General features: G+C 35.6%; 1 protein-coding gene across 1 annotated transcript in view; it reads right to left on the bottom strand.

Annotated features, from left to right (window-relative positions):
• Dgk (diacyl glycerol kinase 1) overlaps positions 1–25,320 on the bottom strand; it is a 153,292-nt gene that overhangs the window by 59,627 nt on the left and 68,345 nt on the right. The window contains exons 2-3 of the mRNA XM_069119309.1: positions 9,558–9,686; positions 2,730–2,818 (exon numbers count right to left, since the gene is read on the bottom strand). Coding sequence (XP_068975410.1) covers positions 2,730–2,818; positions 9,558–9,621 — 153 coding nt within the window. The 5' untranslated portion in view covers positions 9,622–9,686. The remainder of the gene's footprint in view (positions 1–2,729; positions 2,819–9,557; positions 9,687–25,320) is intronic.

The raw sequence follows: 25,320 nt of genomic DNA, 5'->3' as shown, positions 1-25,320 counted from the left end.
TGATTAGTTAAGCAAACTGTGTTATTTTATCGAGAGAACTTACTATACTATTATAGTATAACTTATTCAAGTTTCAGTGTAAATACTTCCATTTCAGTGTATTTTGCATTTATTTACAAAATTATACGAAACATATGTTGCTATCAATAATCAAAGCAAAATAATTTGTCTCGCTTGCAAAAGTTTGAAATTGCAACGTACTGTATAGAATCGAAGAATTTGGAAAGAAACTCGACTTAGAATTTTGCTTGATTAGAAAACTTTTTCCTTGAAACTCTACATATGAAGATAAAGGCAATTATTATTGTTATCTAACGTTTCTAATTGATAACAATATATATATAGGGTGGTTGGTAACTGGTGGTACAAGCGGAAAGGGGGTGATTCTACGCGAAAAAAGAAGTTGAAAATATAGAATAAAAATTTTTCGTTTGAGGCTTTGTTTTTGAGAAAATCGACTTTGAATTTTCGCTCGGTACGCGTGCGGTACGTTGTAACGGATCTCACTGTAGATCGTTGTCTCAATGGAAAAATTAAAAAAAAAAATTAAAAGAAAATTTGTATTCTATATTTTCGACTTCTTTTTTCGCTTTCCCCTTTCCGCTTGTACCACCAGTTATCAACCACTCTGTATATTCTCAATCTTTTACTTATAATATAGAATATAGAATAAAATATAGTCGAAAATATAGAATAAAATTTTTTTTTTAATTTTTTCTTTTTTTTAATTTTTCCATCGAGACAACGATGTATAGTGAGATCCGTTATAACGAGACGTGATAAAGTGCCCGCGTACCGAGCGAAAATTCAAAGTCGATTTTCTCGTAAACAAGGCCTCAAACGAAAAATTTTTATTCTATATTTTCGACTTCTTTTTTCGCGTAGAATCACCCTCTATCCGCTTGTACCACCAGTTACCAACCACCCTGTATATTATATCTGTAGCAGCACATGAGTTAGAGGATAATTCAAATCATGTTGTTATTTTGCCTCGGAGTATCAAGATCGTTAGGATACACGTAATGTCAAAATGAATAGACAACGTCGAACAAAGACGAATTTGAATTTTCCGACTCTCCCCGACCAGTATAAATAAACGGACGCGATCGTAAGGAAGAGAGTTATCCGTTAGTCCTGCGAATCAGTTATCAACCAAGTTATCTAACAGTTATCGATCAGTATGTACGAGTATCTATCGAGCATTTATCGAGTATTTATCAGTGATTTTATTTTCCGACTTGTACGCTGTACGAGCGTCTCAGCGAATATTGTCCGTATACTAATTTATTGAATTATTTTTAAATATATTCGATGGTTTCAAAAACGAGCAATCTCGTACAATAAATCTCACGGTCAAACATTCTCTACACAAGTCCTCTATATATCCAAAGAGAAAATGACTAGACAAATATACGAAGAATCAGAAATAAAATAATCATTGCGTGATTATGTTCGAACGTGATTCAGAGACGTTTACTAGAGAATTGCAACGATTATTTGGTTACGCTATTATCCGCCTGCATTCTGATCGTTTTATTTCGCATGAATTCCGAGGTCGACGAAGCGGAGGCAAAATGCAGATGCGAACGCATTATTTCGTGTATCGGTGGAAATTTAGTCGACGCGCGACTACTTTCAACGACTGTACGAAAAAAATGTAAAAAAAAAAAAGATTGTAATGAAATTACGTCGTGCTCTCGGAATTAAAGCTTTCAAGCACGCAGCGTATTACTCGACCGTTTGCCACTTTGCTGAATTTTCGTGCTATTGCGATGACGTTGATTCATCCAATTATTTTCTCTGTTTCTTTTTTAAAAACGCGCACGTTTCATGAATGTCGTCCATCCTCCGGGAGTATTTCATTCACGCAACTAAGAATAGTAAAGCTAAAGATTAAGTTGGTCCGTATTTTCCTCGCGTGAAACTGACCAAGAATTAATGAGAACCGCTTGACGTTTTCAACAACGTTTCTTTATTTTTCTCTATCATCATTAGCCGTATCGTTCTTTTTCTGGCGACTAATTTATTCTCATGTTCAAATGACACCGCGATAGTATCTTGATACTTGGCCGAATTGTCGAGAGAATATTTTACAGGTAACGTAATTTTAAAAGCTTTGGTAGAAAAATTGATATGGTAATATTATAAGTTGTGGATAAAGAGAAAATCTAATAGAGAAATCTTTATGCTCCTATACGTTACGCTATTGTATACTCGCAAGACTTTGAATGATTCACAATAGAATTCTTTAGGCAAATATTGACGTTAGGCACCGTTTCTTGTACTCATCAAAGAAAATGCACTTTCCCACTGCCAATGAATCCTTCACAATATTACACATATTTAGTTTGGTGTATGTGAAATGTTCCATAATTATATTTAATAAATTATGTTTGTTAAATTTGATCGTTGATTATTAATCATATTTGCTATAAATAACGTAAATTCTTATAAGAGAGTTATGTAGAAGATACTTAGATGTTTTAAAGCAACTATACGAATGGTTACGGTTTTATTTGTAAAAATAACATTTTCGTATGAATTAACTCAAGATAATTCTCCTACATGGCAATAATTTAATTTTTCATTGAAATTGGTAAAGTCAGAAAGAAATAAAGAAGAGTGCGCGATAAAACCATAACAAATATTAAAGAACCAGAGTAAATTTCAAATTCAACGAGAAGATTGATTCAACAGTATAATCAATAAAGAATTTCGACTCAACTTACACCATCTGGATGATATTTCGGCGCACCGCTGGGCGTTGTGTTTGATCCGCAGAATTCGGTGAGGACATCTTGTAGCTTTCGCGCAGAATCTGAAACAATGAAGTTAAAAGCAACTGTGACTTGCCGTACGCAGTACCGATGGCTTCCTGTTTACCGGAACAGAAAATACAATTTCGAGAGTAGCAATGCAATGGCTGAAGCGCATTGTGTTCTCTGCTTAGAATCTACAATGAAATTACGCTCGACCTCGTAGTTACGAAAATTTTACAATTCTACACATTTATTTAAAAAAAAAAGAAGAAATAGCCAGCCTATTAAACAACAATAATAATTAATACCTAACGATAACAATAAAACAACTTTAGCTTATGAAATTTCATAGATACATATTTTCTCAGTCGCGAATTAACGAAACGATCGAATTTCCTGATCAAAACACACGTTGCTTGTAGCTTCAAAAATAGCTAAACTACTTGCTTGTTCGTATAACGTATACATAGTCAGTGGCAGTATACAAGTCCTAAATGATTCATCCGACACTGATCTCTAACGATAAATAAGAGATACTTTCCATCTTTCCTTCATCTTGAAACTGATATCGCTTTTTTAGTTTCACACGATATCTTTTACAATATTTCTTCTACAAAACCTCATTTTTTTGCCTGTTTCTCTATTATTGACTGATAACGATTGACTGATTAACTGATAACGACAAGGACAAGGAGTATCCTGTAATACTCAGGTACAGCCATGTCAGTGGATATCGTACTACTGTAAATGATGTAGGTATTTGTTTATGAATATATACAGCAAATGCAGTGCAATTTGTACCTTTTAACACATTGTTGACCTGCAATTTTACTGACAATTTGTCTCATGTCACCGGTTATTATTTCGTAATTGCATGTGCAAGTAAAACAATATAAATAAACTTTAATAAATTTTATTTATTATTCGACTTTTAATATTTCTTTTTCCTGTGATAAACAGTGTAACAATCACCTACGTGTAATGGTACGCAACAGCTTTTGCAAATATATCTAGTTTCGCTGCGTTTTCCTTTTCAAGGGCATACTCTACACGCTCTAGTCGGATTTGTTTTTCTGCCAGTGACTATTTTTTCTAAGACGTGGTTTCTCTGTTGTCCGGAAATCCTGAAGGATGCATCGTTATAAGGAGCTGTTTTAGAAATTCGAGAAGCGTCAGGTGCAATGCTGCGTTCCTTGGAATCCACAGTTATCCATTCTCTAGCTACTTCCAGTAGAAAGTTGTTGTATCTTGTTTTATTTTTTGGCAGATAGGTCTTTAACGATAAATAAGAGATACTTTCCTTCTTTCCTTCATCTTGAAACTGATATCACTTTTTAATTTCACACGATATCTTTTACAATATTTCTTCTACAAAACCTCATTTTTTTGCCTGTTTCTCCATTATTGACTGATAACGATAACGACAAGGACAAGGAGTATCCTGTAATACTCAGGTACAACTACGTCAGTGGATATCGTACTACTGTAAATGATATATGTATTTGTTTATGAATATATACGGCAAGTGCTGCGTATTTGGAATACCAGTTTGTTTAAGAAGAATAAACAATTATAGCACAGGATACCAGGAAAAAAAGTGCGCAGTATCATAAAGGAACTAATAAAACTTTTATATTCCAAACTTTCAGTAACAATGGAAAACAAAAAGTATGTGAACCTTTGGTGTAAAAAAAAGAGAAAAGTAATGATTTTGTTACGGTGCAGACAATTTGGAATAGCGATATTGCAATTTACTTTTGTTATAAATATAAAAATAAAGAACAAGTAAATAATAAAAGTATTTCCTCTTGGAATCTAATCGAGTAGAAAATTCATAGCATAGGAATAATTGTCTTAGATAAATATCAATCTTATGTCTCAAAATTTGCTTGTAGTAGTTAGACGCGTAATTTTCCGCAGTCATAACATATTTAATACAATGCAGCCACATTTCACTTATGAAGCACTGCAACCGCGTTTCTCCTCTCTTGCCTTCGCTGTAATTCACATTGTAAAAGAGATACATAGCATTCTCGGTAAATTTATCTTCTGTATTCTGAATTAGCAATATCACATAAAAATCTAAACGTCCACGTCAGATTTTATATCCCCGAAATATTCTCAAAATTGACATGAAACCATAGAATTAATATGGAGCATAGAAGCCATAGAATTAATTAATATTCTAATCACCACCACAGCGAAATAACTGCTGAAAACCATTCGCAAATTGATATTCTTTTACCCTGCAAATAGAATCGAAAATTTCAAAATTGCGGTTAGTGCACAAATATCATTGGTTCACAGGTCATTCGCCCTTATTATTTGTGATGTTATAGATCAGATGACGTTACTAGTTTTTTAGATACTCTGGTATTCCAGATTACCAATAATTTCGCAACGATGCATTTTCATACAAACATGAAACCTAATCTGTCAAACGTTATGATCTTTATCTGGATAAAACAAAATGGATTCGATACAATAATATAAAACGAAAAAAGTTGTGCATCCGTTATTTTCTTATAAAAAGGAAAGAGACTTTTCGGACGACCTAACATTATACGGAAATCTGTGGTGTTCTCTGCGACGATTCCACGATCATTATAATTAACAGCTAAAGGAAAAAACCTCACGCCGAGAACTTTTCGCAAACGAATACAACGGTATCGTACCGTATACATTTGGCTGAGCTTCAGTGCCTTATACTACTTAACACTTAAACCCATTTGAAACGATTAACGCACGGTGTGCATCATATAATTGCTGATACAAACTAACCAATGATATTGTATGGATTTTACCACCTTACTACCGTAGTACGTAGCTGCTTAAATTCCAGTAAATCCGCGTAGTAATTCTGACAGAACAGGTAGAGATTTTGTTAGTTCCACCAGAGAAAAATAATAGATCTGGCCAATGCAAAGGAAAAAGATATAGAATTTAGGGTTACACCCAGCTCGAGAAACTAAAATCAAGTATTGGGGTGGCAATTAAGTGATTGCATATTTTGTCAATACCATCTAATACACACTGATACACACACAATACACACTGAGAAATAGCGAGGCTGGGTCATTTGAATTTAGGCGAACGCTTATCTGTATATCTATTTCAACAATTACAGTCAAGTGAACAGACAGTGGAAATAAATATCAATGAAGTTTCGTTAAATATAGCTTGTTTACAAGAAAATGTAAATACTAATTTCAATTATTTACCCAATGATTGATAATGACGATGATATAAGGATATACAGGGTGGTTGATAACTGGTGGTACAAGCGGAAAGGGGGTGATTCTACGCGAAAAAAGAAGTCGAAAATATAGAATAAATATTTTTCGTTTGAGGCTTTGTTTTCGAGAAAATCGACTTTGAATTTTCGCTCGGTGTGCGTGCGGTACGTTATAACGGATCTCACTGTAGATCGTTGTCTCGATGGAAAAATTAAAAAAAAAAAAAAAATTAAAAAGAAAAATTTTTTATTCTATATTTTCGACTTCTTTTTTTGCGTAGAATCACCCCCTTTCCGCTTATATTACCAGTTACCAACCACCCCGTATATTATTATTTCAATGAATTTTTATCGTTGTATAGTTAAAGTTATGAAAGCGATTTATCTTCAATTTTAGTTTCGATGAAATTTTCTTTAAAATCGATACGAATATTAATATTATTATAGAGTTTAAATTATTTATGTTGTTTGCTATTATTAATATAAATATTAATTGAATTAGACAACTATTTTCATAGTTCAATTATGCTGTAATGGTTAGAATAAAAAATTAAAAAAAAAATTTGTTTCTTTTTTAATTTTTCCATCAAAACAACGATCTACAGTGAGATCCGTTATAACGTACCGCACGCGTACCGAGCGAAAATTCAAAGTCGATTTTCTCGAAAACAAAGCCTCAAACGAAAAATTTTTATTCTATATTTTCCACTTCTTTTTTCGCGTAGAATCACCCCCTTCCCGCTTGTACCACCAGTTACCAACCACCCTGTATATCACTAGTACCGGCTTGATTAAACTATGTTACATAATAATACCTACTTCCACTACCTATCCATTTATTGTTATTTCTGACTGTATACGTATACCAATTTCTTCGACTATGCTTCTTACCGCAAACCGGTCTTTATCGATAGGATGCTTGATCCAGCCAATGAACAAATTTCACTGGGACGAATGTCAACAGTTCGTGGTGGTTCTGGCGTTGGCAATTAAAACGATATCGACGCAATATTACTTGGTTCGTGGAGTAGAGGCTGAGCTTTCGAACGAATAGCCAGGCATAAAGAAAAAAGGAACGACAAGGGATAAAGGCGCGTTTTCGCTCGGTTTATTGCCAGGTTTGGCCGCAAGGAAGAAGGAAAAAGCATGAGAGCTATAGAATAGAAAGACAATCGATCGGACATCTGGGATTCAGTTGTTTGCAAAGGAAACAACACTGTTAAATTGACTAATAATAGCAGACCGTTGGTCTAATCTACCAAACATCGATGTTATAATGCACTTAACGAGCAAGATATTTTTAGATAGTCGGCATTTTCCAAGCGATTGACAAGAACTATGATGGATCGTGCACCAACGTTTCGCATGATTAACGGCCCCGTTCGGAAACTCACGTTTCCGCACCAAAATCGGGAAATTGGCTGTTGCTCTTCTCAAAAATGGGAAATCTGTGTTCAGGATATTGGATAGCAATCGGAATTTTTCTTTTTTAATTTTCCACTTGTTACACAAATCGTTAACTTTTTAGATATCGTTGAGATTGACTGATCGAAGAACGAGTGAATGAATTTGTAATAGAAAAGTATATTAAAACAAATAAACGTACAAGTATAAGTATCGTAGTATCGTAGATAAAAGGCCTAAGAGATATCGGCTGAACCATAAACAACGTCGCAAGAAAGTCGAAGTGCCGACAGGCCCATCAATGTGCCGTCGGTCCTTCAATCGAATAGTTTCGTGAAAAAGGACTACGTGACCTTGGTCAAGAGCAGATGCGGAACACGTGCGCGGTGGGCTTAAGAAAAGACAAAGGGGTGCTAAGGGAGAAAGACGAATTAACGGTGAGTGTCAGTGGAGAAGCCAAGGAGTGTGAATCGACAAGTCAAGGAGTGAGTTGTGTTGTCGAGATAGTGTTGCTAATGTTGTCGACAGAGTGTGGTACGCGTGAGAAAGAGAGAGAATGTTGAATCCGTGGCGGCGAGTGTTGAAAATGAACCATTGAGTTGTCTAAATTATAGTACGTTATTGTGATTAGTTCGTGTTAAACAACCATCGTTTCCTGTTTAATCAACGTGTGTACAATCCATTCATTGTAAATAAATCATAATAGTTTACGTTACTACAGTATAATGTATGAGTTTGTGCTGATTCATATCCTTACAATACGATGGAATCGATAGGAAGCACGTTCATATATTTATAGCAAAAGGACATTACCAAAAAAGTTAGTCTTATAGCTTTAGCTAGAAGCTACAAGAAACATAAATAAAAATCTGTTTATTAGTTCCTTTGTTCCTAGACCTTGCAACCCAAAACGTAATGTATATTCAAGGGCACGATAATATGGACCTCTGCTTATTTAGAATATTTCTGCGTAATAGCAGTCTCCAGGTCACGGATGTACATAAATAAAGATGTAGAGTTTTTCTTGAAGTAGTTACTTCAACAGATACAGTTATTTCTTTATGTAAAAATATTCTCTGTGTTTCTTGTGTGATGTATTGCATCGATGACACTTTAAATTGGCAAAATAATAAAACAATTAATAATAAAATAATAAACGATTATTGAATTTTTAACGAATCGTCCGCCAAACATTTGAGTTCTTTGTAACCGGGTACGGTAGAAATGGTTAACTATGGTCAGACGAACAAATACGTACTACTTAAGCGCAGTTTTCTCTAAAGTGAATAATGAACGCAATGTGGTTTATGATGTCAATGAAATAACGTAAAAGGTACTAGGTAATTTTGTTTGGCTTACACAAGAAAAATGCAGTTTCGAAATTTAAAAATTCTGAAGACAAACGTGTCGTGCAACGCGGCTGGAATAAATTCCGCTTCCTTCCAGCCGATGTCGCGTGAATTTCCATAATTCCATAAACAATGAACCCGACATTTCATGACTTTCAGTTGACATCCTCGAGATTCACTTTATTAGACGCGTTTATGCGTTGCAATCGTTTTTGCAAGTACATTGTACGTATTAAGTTTAAAAACATTTTTATTTTATAAGATGTTAGATCGTTGCATAAGTTTCGCTGTTATTTTTTTATCAAAAATTCCATCAAAATCATTCAATCTTATCGGCAGGTTGAACGGAATTACTGAAAAGTATTATCAGATCAATTTAGAAATCCGAACCAGCATCGCACGTAGATGCTGACTGCTCTTTCCAGAACCTTGAACTTCACTTCTTCTTATATTTCAAAGCTGAATTATTCCAATATTTTCAATTGCCACATTGTTCATTTACCTCTTTTTACGAGGTTCGTAAAATGTTCATGTAATGTTCGAGATCTTCACTTGGGTTCTCGATTGCCATTCTTTCGCCACGCCCTTAATCTTCCTAAGATTCACATCCATCTAAATGCAAACAATTCTTTTCATGCACACAACACGAATGAGCAAACAAAGTAACATTTTTTGTTCGCTCGAAAGACAAAGAAACTGTATCAGTGCAAACTCATTGCACAAATGACACGATCTTTGCTTGACCAGCGTCGCTTCGGTAACAAAGTTTGCTAAACTCGCAACCAGGCGTCTGTTTCACTTTTTACTTACAAACTGCTAAATCCTGGAGCTGTTGAAATTCTGCCGGTGAGAGCTTATCCCAGTGAAAGGCCATCCTTACTTCTGGTCTTTGTCTCCCGCAGGACGAACGCCCAGTTGTTCAACGCTGAAAGTCGTCACCTGTAGATGGAAAGATATCGCTGGATTAGGGAAAGCTTTTCAATCCCATTGTACGCGAAGATATTGGCGCACAAAAGTCTCATATGCTATAAATTCACGTGATAAGGTCGACAGCTTTAATAAACAATTTCAAAGTTCCAAGTTCCTTGAATATTTTCAACATCTTTGCAATAACGTTTTCAAGGTTTTCAACATCTTTGCAATAATTTCTTCAAAGTGTACTTTTCAAGCAAAATGTTGCAAGGTAATATAATAATACGTAAAGCGTAACGTGCTATCTTTTTTGGCGGTCTGAAGGCTAGCGACAAAGTACACTCGCGGCTACTTAACGTCCGCTTTACACGATAGTCGAGACCTTTTTACCTTGCATCAACAACCATCGTTCAAGTTCGTTCTTTTCCTTCCGATGAATATTTCACGTGTTTAAAATGAACGTTCAAACATTCATCCTAAACGTGCAACGCACGTTATTACACGAATAACTCGGTCGCGATTATTCGATAAATGCCAGGTAATTACCTCGTAAACACGCTCGTTCCTACGCTCGCTGTAATTTGTGCAATAAATGCTTTACGGATATGAGTTGTAATCGTTGTAATATGTGTAATTGTAATCGTGTATATGTAGCCGTAAACTTGGAAGAAATTCTATAAAAACGACATTTTTTATTTCTCTTGTAATTTTCTCACTTCTTCGGAACTTTTATTCGTAGAATTTATTTTTCCTTGAATTTTCTAGGTTGGAAACTTCGTCTACGGAGCTTCGTAAATTTAAGGACCACCAGCCTATAAAGCATTTCACTTGAATATCCGTTTTACCTTTTTAGAAAACCTGTCGCGTCCCTTCCTCTCTCTCTATTCGCATCAAATGGAGTAAACTGCGGTCCTCTCGGACCAATTTCTGACGACGCGAGACGTGCATTGAAAACAAGGAATCCAGATTTTTCAAGAATACGATTCCCTTCAGCTTTCCACGTATGAGTTCCTCGAAACATACACTGATAGACTGCATATATTAAAAAGTATAAAAATGCGATGTTACGAGTATTATTTTTTAAAATTTAGGGTGTCTATAGAAGCTGCTAACTTCGTAAGTTGAAACGCCGAAAGACTACAAACACTATTTTTTTAATATAGAATTTACTATTATTTGTGCAACCTTCTTGCAATATACAAATTTACAATAAATGAACTATAGAAACAACTTATTTTTTTTTTGAGTATCGAACATTAATCGTGTACTTACGTAACGAAACTGAGAAATTGTCAACGAATTGAGTTAATCGGTTTTGGCTTTTCACAAGCTCACATACATATATTTTAAAAACTAATATTTGCAACATCACAATTTGTACCTTTTAACACATTGTTGACCGGCAATTTTACTGACAATTTATCTCATGTCACCGGCTATTATTTCGCAATTGCATGTGCAAGTAAAGCAATATAAATAAACTTTAATAAATTTTATTTATTATTCAACGTTTAATATTTCTTTTTCCTATGATAAACAGTGTAACAATCACCTACGTGTAATGGTACGCAACAGCTTTTGCAAATATATCTAGTTTCGCTGCGTTTTCCTTTTCAAGGGCATACTCTGCGCGCTCTAGTCGGATTTGTGTTTCTACCAGTGACCATTTTTTCTAAGACGTGGTTTCTCAGTTGTCCGGAAAGCCTGAAGGGTGCATCGTTATAAGAAGCTGTTTTATAAATTCGAGAAGCGTCAGGTGCAATGCTGCGTTCTTTGGAATCCACAGTTATTCATTCTCTAGCTACTTCCAGTAGAAATTTGTTGTATCGTGTTTTATTTTTTGGCAGATAGGTACACTACGTTTTATATGCATTGAACAAGGTGCAGTTTATCAGAAAAAATGCTAATTTTTTCGACCACTTTAAAGTTTTTCGTAAAATACTGCTGTTGGCCAAAAACTGATCTGCACGATCTACCCCTTTCATGCGCTTATTGTATTGTAATATACACGTAGGTTTAATGATATTTTGCTGGTCTAATATCAGATTCACTATCTTCCGATACAGTATCGTTTTCCAAGTCACCGCAATTTGATTCACAATCACTCGGACAATCAGATAAAACATCACAGCGTGTAATTCATTGAAAGATTCTTCATTGGTACGTTCCGTCATCTTTGAAATTTTTTCTACAACAAAGGACGCAACTTGACGGGTCTTGTAAGCGAGAGACACAGCTTGAGATATGCTGACCAACGATTCCACTGTATCATCTCCATCAGCGCACTGAGAAAACGACGCTGATGCGAGAAAAGCGATCGTGGCCGGTCGACATTGTGTTAATATTAATATAAATTTATATAAATTATAATTTTATAATATTAATATAAATTTAATGGTGTTGATCAGTGTGACGTGTATGTCAATCATACATAAAAAAATCTCTACAATGTGTAAGGGGAGTACGATTATAGCAATTTCCAGAGTGTGTAAATATTTAAAAACAGCGCAACACTCGACAAGGAAGGAAAGAAGAGTAACAAGTTGCCAAAGAGACAGATGCATCTGACAAAGTTTCCTCTGATCGTTTTCTGTATTCTGTATTTCGTTAGGTACGCAGGTCTACTTGAAATTTTTATAGAATTCCCAGGCAAATTGAATTCCTACTTTCAATCCAGACATCAGAGGGAAAAAGGAAAAGATTTAAAACTGAGATACGGCTGGGTCGACAAGCGACAGAATTCAAGGGAGAAATTATCGGTTCACGAGCAAATAGTCCAAAAGTTGCTACTTTGTGGTGGAAAAGTTTACGGCTGAATTCCGCGGAATGGCTGCGCGAGAGTTTGTCTCTTATCGGCAACCTCTTCGCAACCGATCTCGCTCGATACAGCGCGGTGTGCCGCGGCGTTAAATAAAACACTGTTGACCATTTGAAAGAGCTAAAGAACGAGATAAGAGAATATTCGTGTGAACGTAGAACGTTCAAACGCCAGTCGCGGATTTCATCGATCTGCAAACTAGTTGAGAAAATTGAAAATTTCTTTCCTTACAATTTTCATCGTTACTCACGCGTATGTTGTATTTCGCCAATCATTCTAACAATGCTATCATCCGAAAAGCGAAAATTTTGTTTCTTCCTGAATTTTTTCTTAGCATCCCCGCTGCTGCTGACGTTTACGATGTGACAAACCTGTATCCATCAATATTCCTACATTGAATACGATGAATATTTTTATTTTCGTTTTAAAAAGAACAAGATTGATTATTTTAATATTGTTAGTCATCGATTATCATTCGTTCAATAATGATTCATAACTATGTTCAATATAAAATTTGCGATAAACAAAAGAGAATGGTTTTGTAAGCAGGTTTCCAGAAGACTGACCGATTAAATTAACATAAGATAATGGTTGTCACAAGTTTACCAGGATATCCGAGGGGCGATTGATGTTATCTAACGCAAGTACTTGGAATAAGAAATTTTCGAAATTACTCGAGTCTCCAGGGGAACAGAATTAAAAGTTCTCGAATGGAAAAAAAGAAAAAAGAAAGAGAAGCAAGAGAAAAAGATAAGATTACATGACTGATCTGGGTGAAAAGCTTCTCGTTGTGTTTGTGTAATTAAAAATGATCATTTTTCATTCGAACTTTATTTCTGTTTGTAGACGCTTCTTTTGTTTTGGTGGCTCTTGAGAAGCTTCTTTATTCGAGGATTTCCTCTTGAAAACATCATCTTAGTTTATCGATTATAAAATATTCCATTTATGAAACAAGTAATCTCGTCAGTAATCAAATAGGAATCTTACAAGATCAGAAAGTTTCGTTGCTTTTGTGTAATCGTTATCGACTTATAAATTCTATTTTCTTTCTCTTTAGAAACCAAGGTAGATTTTATTGCATTGCGAGGCAAAAGGCCCCCGAAGTATGTTACAACAGACATTTCCTACTATACATTTCCAGGGATTGAATAATTCCGTAAGAACCACGAGGAAATATTACCCAAGAACATTCTCGATAAACACCATGGAATTTTAAATAAAGGCGAAAGAGATACTTTCTACTAAAAAGAGGATTAACATTAAAATTAAATCATTCCTTTTTTTCCCGTTGATTTCACACGTTTCGATAAAGTGAAAAAGGCAATATCTATGCATATTTCGTTATTTTATATCTGAAGGGATACAGAGAACGGGTACTTTTTTTATTTTCGAGCAAAGAATTTGTAAATTCACTTATTTATCTTCTCATTGTATCGAATTTCCACCATTACGTTGATTTAATACTAAGAGACAAATTAAGGTGAGAAAACGAGGGTTATCTTTGCTATGAAAATATGAATTTGCATAAAGATTCGCAACCTGAGACAATATTTTCCAGGAAATCTCAGGACTTTCAACATCTTTCGACAAAATATATGAAATCTATCAGGCTGTCCGAAAAGTTTCTTTCGTTTCATAAGTTGACAATAGACGAACAACAATTTCTGTTTTATATTATTTTATTGAATTAGATATAATCCATTTCGTTCTATTTCTATTATTATGTGCGTGCATAATTCAATAAATTAATATAAAACAAAAAACATTGTGCGTCTATTATTATTTCCTTATAAAACGAAAGAAACATTTCGGACAATCTAATATTTCATATCAAATCAAGTTCTAATGTGATTATCTCATATGATTCTCTCATGATATATCATATGATTCTCTCATGATATATCATATGATTCTCTCAGATGATTATCTCATTGATATATTCCGTCGTTAAAACGTTAAATGTCGCGAATCACGAAACATTTTGATATGTGGTTTATGGTTAAATAAAAATCACAATTGAAGACATAAATTTGCAGAAACATTCGTATTCCAGTTATTATAACCATCGGGACAATTAAAACGTTATTTATTCACGGTCAACGACAACTTCCTATACGCACACAACACACATCTTCTTACATTCCCGCCCTCAATTTCGATATTCTCAATAACCCTTTATAATCCTGTGTAGGATATTTTTTCCAAGGCGGGGTTACTATATTATATTGTTTGCAAAGTGTATTTTGTAATTTTGACAATACTCGCAACAATACTTGCCAATCAGTATTTGTATTAGGTTGTCCGAAAAATTTCTTTCGTTTCATAAGTTGATAACAGACGAACAACAATTTCCTTTTTATATTATTTTATTGAATTAGATGTGATCCATTTCGTTCTATTTCTATTATTATGTGCGTGCATAATTCAATAAATTAATATAAAACAAAAAACATTGTGCGTCTATTATTATTTCCTTATAAAACGAAAGAAACATTTCGGACAACCTAATATCATAATAAAACATATTACGGGCTTACGTGTAATCCATTTTATCATATTAATGTGTTCATTAAAAAATATAATGTGTTCGTTAAATAAAATTCGTCTGGAAAGATTTAATTTCGTTCATAGAAGTATCAATTTCCATAAAGATCTATAGTGTGATATTACCATAGCTTATTGCATGGAGATATAGAATGTGATATAACCATAGCTCGCGAGCAAATATTCATCGCTGTGTTTTCCAAGAACCGTAAAGCGACTTTACGTCATTGCATCGATAAGCTCGGTACTCGAACATCCTTACAGCTTAGGTAAGATGAATCTGGTTGGAACGGGTTAACAAATATCGATGGCTCGTCACGAAACCGATCGAGGGTAGCAAAATGCAACTGGCTAGTGGCAACTGGGTGCGACTCGGATCGAACGAATATTCTCTATTCGGATGGAGGAACTGCCGCTTCTCAGAGCTTATACATTCAGCGTGATGTCACCGTCGGGCAACGTAGGTCGATATATCATGCGGGTAACGGGCGAGATAGGAAAATATGCGGACATTTTCGATCGATCGACGCCCTGTCAAAGTCGGGGCAAATGCACGTATCTGCGTTCGGAAGTGGAATATTGAATCGCCTGTTTCTCTTATCAACTACATTTTACGAATACAAATTGGAAACCGCGCAATAAAAAAGAATACGAAGAACGATGACGAATGGTTTTAATCGGTCAATCGTTTTCTCAGGGTATTCCACTTATCTTCGAGCGATGGACCACGATACCAACCGCAGGAATATTTCTACGTACGATTTCCACGCTTTTATTGTTTTATTATTTTATTGAATTATCAACATAATTTTTTATTTACACTTTACGTCGAGTGTAGTAATGAGATTTTTGATTGCTACCAGCTGCTTTCCGAAAGACGTGCAATGAGCAATGCGAATGGGAAAGACCAGAATAGCAAGTGTAAACGTCTTTTCACAATGTGCAGGTAAATGTATTCGTCGTTATTAGATCACATAAATAAATAGAAAGAGATAGTTGGGAATTTCACTTAAAAAGATCAATCTATTCATCGCCATCGTTGCGTCTTAAGAGAGAAAAGTTGATGCGTGTTGCGAGAATTTCGAGGCAACGAGCGTTTTAACTAGAGACACGTAGAATTCGTAAAGCTAAGCCAGCTTTTATTTGCTAATGGAGTAATTTCATGGCAGCGTTGATCATGTCCTAGTAATTAAAAGCTCGTGAATAAGCGATTCAGCAGCGTAGCGCGATTAGAAACATGGCGCTCGTATCTTCGATTTTGATTAGGCTATCGATCGAATAGAGAACTTTGGATTCGTGGACTTCAATCGACCTCGATCGATCACACGTCGTTGATAAATAAACTACGGGTGTTTACGCAAAATTATAGTATAATCATTATACTATACATTATATAGTATAATTATAGTATAATAATTATAGTATATAGTATAATTTATTATCATAAATACGATTAGAATTTAAATAGAAATTTGTTTCACCCTATGAATATTTTAACGAAAATTTCACTTTGGATATTTTCTACATTTTTACATTTTCGCATTCTGTACATTTTTGTACATTGAAATCTTCCATAAAAACATCTGCAGCCAATTATTTAAATTATAATCGTCTTTCATAGACAACAGGAATTACTTTTTTAATAAACCGAAGTCACGCATATGGTCAATGTGAAATTACAGAGCAAGGCACCTAACATTAGGAGTTTAAAATAGCGCCGCAACTATTAATTACAGCAAAAGTGTGTTTCAACCAGAAATTAAATGATTCCCATGCGATTAGTTTCTTGCTCTTAAGATATAAAAGATACAAAATTTAGTTCTTCTTCCTTTGTAGCATTCCTTCGTACATTTCTTAACGCATCAACTTAATCCACTTTTGCAAAACACTTTTAGTTAACTTTACGCTCTGTAAATAACTTTCGTGTACTTAAATATGTGGCGAAATTTCTGTTTTTCTACAAACATTTAAATTTTACCTCAAGAAAGGAATTTTCGTATACAAAAGAAATATTTCATGGTAAAAATAATAAGGATTTGATGATGATAAATCATCAGTAAATACCAACCAGAAATTAAATGATTCTAATGCGATTAGTTTCTTGTTTTTATTTCTTATAAACAGAAATCATACGAAGATAAAAAATGTAGTTCTTCTTCCTTTGTAATATTCCTTCGCACATTTCTTAACGCATCAACTTAATCCACTTTTGCAAAACACTTTTAGTTAACTTTACGATCTGTAAATAACTTTCGTGTACTTAAATATGTGGCGAAATTTGTTTTTCTACAAACGTTTAAATTCTACCTCAAGAAAGGAATTAACGTATACAAAAGAAATATTTCATGGTAAAAATAATAAGGATTTGATGATGATAAATCATCAGTAAATAGCAACCAGAAATTAAATGATTCTAATGCGATTAGTTTCTTGTTTTTATTTCTTATAAACAGAAATCATACGAAGATAAAAAATGTAGTTCTTTTTCCTTTGTAGCATTCCTTCGCACATTTCTTAACGCATCAACTTAATCCACTTTTGCAAAACACTTTTAGTTAACTTTACGCTCTGTAAATAACTTTCGTGTACTTAAATATGTGGCGAAATTTCTGTTTTTCTACAAACGTTTAAATTTTATCTCAAGAAAGGAATTTTCGTATACAAAAGAAATATTTCATGGTAAAAATAAAAAGGATTTGATGATGATAAATCATCAGTAAATACCAACCAGAAATTATAGGAAGATAAAAAATGTAGTTCTTCTTCCTTTGTAGCATTTTTTCGCACATTTCTTAACGCATTAACTTAATCCAATTGGTAGTTCCGATTGTTAGTTGCAAAACACTTTTAGTTAACTTTACGCTCTGTAAATAAATTTTGTGTACTTAAATATGTGGCGAAATTTCTGTTTTTCTACAAACGTATAAATTTTACCTCAAGAAAGGAATTTTCGTATACAAAAGAAATCTTTCATGGTAAAAATAAAAAGGATTTGATGATGATAAATCATCAGTAAATACCAACCAGAAATTATAGGAAGATAAAAAATGTAGTTCTTCTTCCTTTGTAGCATTTTTTCGCACATTTCTTAACGCATTAACTTAATCCAATTGGTAGTTCCGATTGTTAGTTGCAAAACACTTTTAGTTAACTTTACGCTCTGTAAATAAATTTTGTGTACTTAAATATGTGGCGAAATTTCTGTTTTTCTACAAACGTTTAAATTTTACCTCAAGAAAGGAATTTTCGTATACAAAAGAAATATTTCATGGTAAAAATAAAAAGGATTTGATAATGATAAATCATCAGTAAAACGATTATATTATAACGGTAATATATCCTTCTTTTGATGGTTCGAAAAGCGGTGAATGGTGGCAATTTGTTAGATCAGAGATATAATCGAGTTAACCTAGATACCTAGGTTCTACAGGCTGAACTTTCGGTTCCGTGATAATGCAATCGTAAGGGCGTTGATAATTAATTGCAATTATGTTCACGTCACGTAAATGAAGGTGCAGACTCCTGTTACATATGTATCTCATGATACAGTACTTTAACTTACGTTCGTTTGTCGATGAAATTTATCCAATTGAGTCCCGCGTAATTTCTCTAATTTTCAGTCTAATTCTAGCGAATAATAATTGCAAACATATTATTGGAATATTAAAGGTTTTGTATCTTCTACTACAATCAGTAAATACTACTATTACTATTAGTTTACTACAATTAGTAGTGTAGGATCTTTACTACAATTAGTTTATTTACAATAAATGGATTAAACAGATGTTGATTAAATAGGAAACGATGGTTATTTAACGTGAAACAATCACAATAACGTATTATAATTAAGACAACTAGATAATTAATTTGCAACTCTCGTCAACACGGATCCAACGCTCTCTCGACAATGTTAGCAACACTCTCTGACTTCTCAACTCACAATGTCTGTTAATTCGTTTTTCTCCCTTAGCTACCCCTTGTCTTTTGTCTTAGCCTCGCGTCTTTTGTCTTAGCCCCACCACGCACATGTTCCGCAAGCGCTTGTTTATAATTCGCCCGACACCCCCCAGGCAACTCCCCCTAGATCCACGATACTACAGTATGACATAGTTTTCGTTGATGAAAGGAAGTAATTAAGAGGATTCTGGATTGAAAGATAAAAGATCGATCGGGAAATCAATTAACTTCTATAAATAAATTTACCGCGAAAAATGTAATTATTATTTCTGCTAATTGGAAGTTCGTTTCTTCGCGGAAAGTGTACTAATTGTTCGTGACAGCGTACACGCTATAGGTCACTTTAGTTATTTAAATTAGCCGACTTTAAGTGCTGACCAAACATGTATTTACTATTGTCGATATTATAGTTGGTCAACACCGGTGACAAGTCATTGTTGCATTATTGTTATTGTGAAATCGTTTTTCTAAAAAAGTTCATTTTTCCTTTAAGTTCTAGGTATGTTATTTTGAAATAAATTCTTACCTATTAGAAAAGCGAAGGAAACTTCAGAGATAGACGAAATATTATACAATTTTTTGGTACGATCTCATATGTACATATTTTTCTTGATTTTATATTTTAATGTCACTTTATGATCAAACATGAGTATTCTAATATGACATAATTGAAAATAAAAGCAGCTTGTTAGGTTCGAAAACGTCTTTTAAAAATAGTTGAAACAGTTGAACAGTTGAGTAGTGAAAGATACAATTATTAGGGCGAAATTATGTTACGCGGATATAATTATTATTGTTTTAATATCTTTTATAATATATGTCGGGTTTACATTGTAATAAGGATTAGGGGCGTGAAACGAATCGTCGTTTGGTTTACGCATTGTCGATAAGCAATAGAGAAGACATTGACTAGTGCAGATACGATTATTATAGGATTGGACAAGGAACCGTGGTAATTAGATACTCGAGAAACTAATGACAATGATCCTAGGCTCAATAACGAATCCGCGGTCGACGGGATGGTGGATGAACATGCTCACAAAATCTAAGTCGGACTCTTTGTTAAAACGTGGAATATCCACCGAGCGTGCAGACGTTACGTAACTCGCTAATACGACTTCACCAGAGAGAATGACTTTCCTTCGCGATTATGCTGCAGAGGAAAACTATGATGGGGTGTGTCTAAGGACACGAGATTCTTGGATTCGTCGAGGATAGCCTTCGTTTAGAAGGTGAGGGAAATTGGCGTTGCTGCTAATTGGTCAATCTCCATATCGGTGGTTAGAAAAAGATGCTAGCCGCCCTCGAGGGAAAGTTGCTAGTGGGAGACGCCGTTCGTTGAAAGAAATAGATCTCCCCTATCTTCCCGTAGTTGGGACAAAGACTGTTTATCTGTTCGAAGGACTTTAGGTAACTAGATATTAGTGTTTATAACGGCCCTCGGGCTAGCTGATCACGTACTGTGGAGAGACATCGACATCTGGCAATCATCTTTCTCGAAGAATAGGAACTGCGTGTGGCCACGGGACAGAGACCGTTGGAATGTTTACTGTCATGTGTCGCCAGAGATATTTCTTTTAAGGAGAGCTATAGAATTACTTCATACCTTTGTTAGGCAAAACGTTCATCCCTTGACCGCGGCTACGTTCGGCGACTGGCTATCGCCTCGAGCCCAAGCTCATTATCACAAATCTTGAACAAATACAATCGGATCGAAAGACGACAATTGTTTAATTACGCCTATGATAGAATCTAGACTACGGTGTTAAGGGATTTTCCCGGGGTTCCAAAGGGAGGACTCCGATGTCCTTTCATCTCCGACACGGCCATCCTGACTATCACACGTCCTCGTGTGTAACTAAAATATTGCAAAAATTTTTTTTTTTTTTTTTTTTTTTTTTTTTTTTTTTTTTTTACATTAGACTCGACGTAACTGATATTATTTACCATTCAATTAAATGTTCCTAATAAGTCGAGGGTTCATTTCGATAACGAGATTCTGTTCAGAGGTTTGACAAGCAGGGAAATGAAAAAGAACTAAAATTAGTGGCGTTATAATTTGTATCCAAAGTGCTAGTTGCATTCCGTGAGTTATCAGTCAGACCATAACGACACGACAGATCATTTTCGATTTCGTACACGGGTGAATCTCAGATTGTTGGATCGTGTTACTACGTTGGGCGTATTACGAAGGCGCAGAGTGTCCCACTGGACGTATTACGAAGGCGCAGAGTGTCCCACTGGACGTATTACGAAGGCGCAGAATGTCCCACTGGACGTATTACAAAGGCGCAGAATGTCCCACTGGACATATTACAAAGGCGCAGAATGTCCCACTGGACATATTACGAAGGCGCAGAGCACCACACTGAATGCACAGCCGCAACGTGGTATTAATGATCCTCTGAGGTCCGTGAACTTGCATCGTTATTATCACCGTCGTTGTCATCATCGTAGACGTCTAACTCAGCAGGAACGCTGCTGTCTGGCGTTTTTCTCAGTCTGTCATGTCTGTCCTTATATGATCTTTTACCGTCTAAAGTTTCTAAGGTGTACCTATCTCCTTCCAAAATCTCTGCTATCCTGAATGGACCCCTGAATTTCGGATCTAGCTTCGTTTGGTTTCTTTCCTCGTTTTTGCGTAATACAAAATCACCAAGGTTAAACCTAACTACTTGAGCTTTGTTTTTGTCGAACCTATCCTTATCGTATTTGGCACTTGCTTCTATATTCTTTATCGCCTGTTGTCTTACATGGGAGATGTCTAATTCTCTTTCTTCGATGTTGTCGGGTACGGACAAGCCGTAGGGTCTCGCTGTTTTACCGATTAGTAGTTCCAATGGGCTCGACTTAGTCACGCGGTTGGGGGTAGAATTTAAAGCTAGTTGTGTTTCCCCGATCGCGTCTTGCCAGGACCGCCCGGTCGTTTCTATTGTTGTGAACGTATTTTTTTTTTTTAGCGTACCCATAATACGCTTTACCTGTCCGTTGGCCCTGCTAGCACCGGTTGCCATTAAGTGGAGTTTAATATGTTTATCTCTACAAAGTCTTGAAATTCTTTGCCTGTAAAACATCTTCCTCGGTCTGCTATTATCCAGCGAGGACTCCCGAATAAAAATATAGCATACTTAAGTGTTTTAACGATACTAAGGGAATCTATTTTACGAGTATGATGCAGATATACGAATTTAGTAAAAACGTCGACCAAAACAATGACATATTCTTTCGAATCACTTTCACCGCTTAGTTTGCCCGCTATGTCCACGTGAACTGTATGCCAGGGTATGCTGGTCTTAGGTATAGGACGTAATTCAGCTTGTATTTTACCTGAACTTGCCTTCGAAACTTGACAAGCATGACGGTTCTCTACGAATTTACGAACATATTTTCGTCATTCCTTCGAACCAGTAATACTCGCACAGTTTCTCAAGCGTTTTATCCCAACCTAAGTGCATAATGGACTGGTGCACATGGTTAATAACGGACCACCTAAAACCTCTTGGGACAATGGGCAAGCGGAGAGGTCTGCCTTTTCTCTGTATCTTACGATGAAGGAATTACCGGACCGTAATTCATACATATTCGCTATATTTTCCGTGAGCTCCTCGTTTTGCAATTTATTGACGATCTCAGAAATTTGGGAGTCGCAACGTTGTCCCGCTAATAGCCAATCTTCGGAGATTTCGGTCGGATTGATTTCCTTCTCTACGACTTTGTTGATCGTACGGTGATCTAAGTCTACGGGGTTCCGCGAGAAGAAATCTACGTGAGCCTCTCGTTTACCTTCTTGATACATAATGTCAAAAGTAAAAGTTTGTAAGCAAGCCCACCACCTGTAAACACTGTCATTTAATTTCACACCATTTCTAGAGATGACTTTAAGGAATTACAATCAGTAACGACAAGAAATTCTCGATCATGTAAATAGTGGCGAAAATGTTTAACAGCGTATAACGACTGCTAACGTCTCTAGTCCATATGAATGATACCTAGATTCCGCAAGGTTAGTTCCTTTTCTGTAATATTTCACTACCCTGTTTTTAGCTTCAACCTTATGCGTTAAAGTAACCCCATATACATCCAAACTAGCGTCAGTATGTAATCCTATCGGATAATCAGGGTCAAATATCGTTAACGCCAAAGCATCAGTCCGGATGGAAGTTGCCTTTTGCCTCCTCTTTTCGTGTTTATCTGTCCAAGTTATGTTTTTGTTACCGAAAATAAGTGTGCATAGAGGTTTCATTACCTGTGAAGATTTAGAGACGAATTTTCGGAAGTAAGAAACTAAACCTATGAACTGTCTATGCTGTGTGACGGTCGTTGGTTCAGGCAAAGAACTCAAGGTTTGCATTCCACCCGGGTTGGGGCGGACTTCTCCGTTATGAATTACATGTTCCAAATAGAGTACCGATATGTTTAGGAAAGAGCATTTAGAAGAATTAGATGAAAATCTGGCATTTACGAGGGTATTTAATACGGTGTATGGTCTTTTTAGAACTCGATCTATGGAGTAGGCAACAATTAGAACATCATCCAAATAAACAACAATGTACGAATGGCACGTTGGCTGCCATACGTGTTTCCAAAGGAATCTCAAGCACGATCTCATTTCGTTCGCTCGCAACATGAAAACCAACAGCTGTTGTCGAATACAATGAAGAAAAGTGCGGTATAAATTATTCTGACCAAATGGTTTCTTATGCCTTCTTAGAAAAGGGATCAAATGGTACCGAAGACTTGGTACGACTACTTCTGGGTACTTCTGTGGTAAACGCTTTGATGGTTTTAAAATTGCAGCAAGGAAGAAATTTGAATATTTAGAAAAGTATTAGTTGCAAAATTATTAGGGTTGTCTAAAAATGCAAAAATCCTTGTTTCAACGGAGTCAGCGCAATATCGCCGTTCGGAAAAACGATTATGAAAATAAAAGGACGTCGTGTGGACAGAACAAAGGCACAAAAGAATTTGAAGAAAACAACAACTTATTGTCCAAATCGTCCATTGCTGTATATTTTCTAGAATTAGGATGAATAGGGATTTGGCGAAATCCGCTGGCCATGTCAGACTAGTAAAATATCTCGCATTTGCAATCTCGCGACTTGATCTGCAATAAGGGGTAAAGGATACCGATCCGCGACCGTATTTTTATTTAGTTCTTGAAAATCTACTAATCATCTATCTGAACCATCGTTCGTCTTCACGTGTAACATAGGCCTCGCGAACGGTGAATTACTAGGCCTTATGATATTTGGCTCCAATTAATTCGCTTATTCTCTCACGTACTATTCTGCGCTCTTCCTCGCGGAATCTATAAGGACTTTTTTTTGTACGGTGATGTTAGGATCAATTAATTGTATTTCTAACTGGCCTGTATTTACGCGAGTACGTAGGAAACCCGTAACGAATGAATCTTTGAATTTTCGAAAAGAAAGATTAATCGAATTTTATCGCTACCATGTACCTCATTGTCAACTTCATTAACATCGATCTCGTTTTCAGCGGTTTTATTACAGGCATTAATTACTTTTGTTTTACACATAGCGAGACTAGTTTGTGTAATATTGCGTCAAAACCTTGGCTTGAAATTTAACGAGCAGTCGCGATATCATATTTTTAAATAACTATAAGCGAGGACATGAAAAATTTATCTCTAACCACTAACACCTGCAACGGACAAGATTTGAGATGTGCGTTTAGTACAAACATTTCTTATTCCTCGCATTACTACTGTATCAATCGTTCTTTTGCCAGAAAATCTCAAGACTACGGATTCTTTAATTAGTGAGCACTCGGCTCCAAAATCGGGGTAAAATGGAAACGACTCACCCGGATGACTTGATCCACCAGTTGGTGCTTCCACTACGTAGAAGTCGATTCGACGTTCGTTATTGAAATTATATTCAGGGCACTGCATTGTAAGGATTTTCCTCCATAATCAAATTAACAGCTGCGCATCATGCAGCGGAGTCGAAGCCCGCGGTTTCAGGGTTAAAACGCGGCGGCGAAAAATTGTTAGGTTCCACACTCGATTTTTGCACTAGCAACAGAATTAACTCGCGCACGATGGTCGTAAGCTCTTGCACTGTTATAACCGGCACTGATCCCACTTCTGATGTCGGGTTTACATTGTAATAAGGATTAGGGGCGTGAAACGAATCGTCGTTTGGTTTACGCATTGTCGATAAGCAATAGAGAAGACATTGACTAGTGCAGATACGATTATTATAGGATTGGACAAGGAACCGTGGTAATTAGATACTCGAGAAACTAATGACAATGATCCTAGGCTCAATAACGAATCCGCGGTCGACGGGATGGTGGATGAACATGCTCACAAAATCT

The sequence above is a fragment of the Bombus flavifrons genome, chromosome 8, assembly GCF_040668555.2.
Source record: "Bombus flavifrons isolate JBK064 chromosome 8, iyBomFlav1_principal, whole genome shotgun sequence".
Classification (NCBI taxonomy): domain Eukaryota; kingdom Metazoa; phylum Arthropoda; class Insecta; order Hymenoptera; family Apidae; genus Bombus; species Bombus flavifrons.
This window is presented reverse-complemented; position numbering and strand designations above follow the sequence as displayed.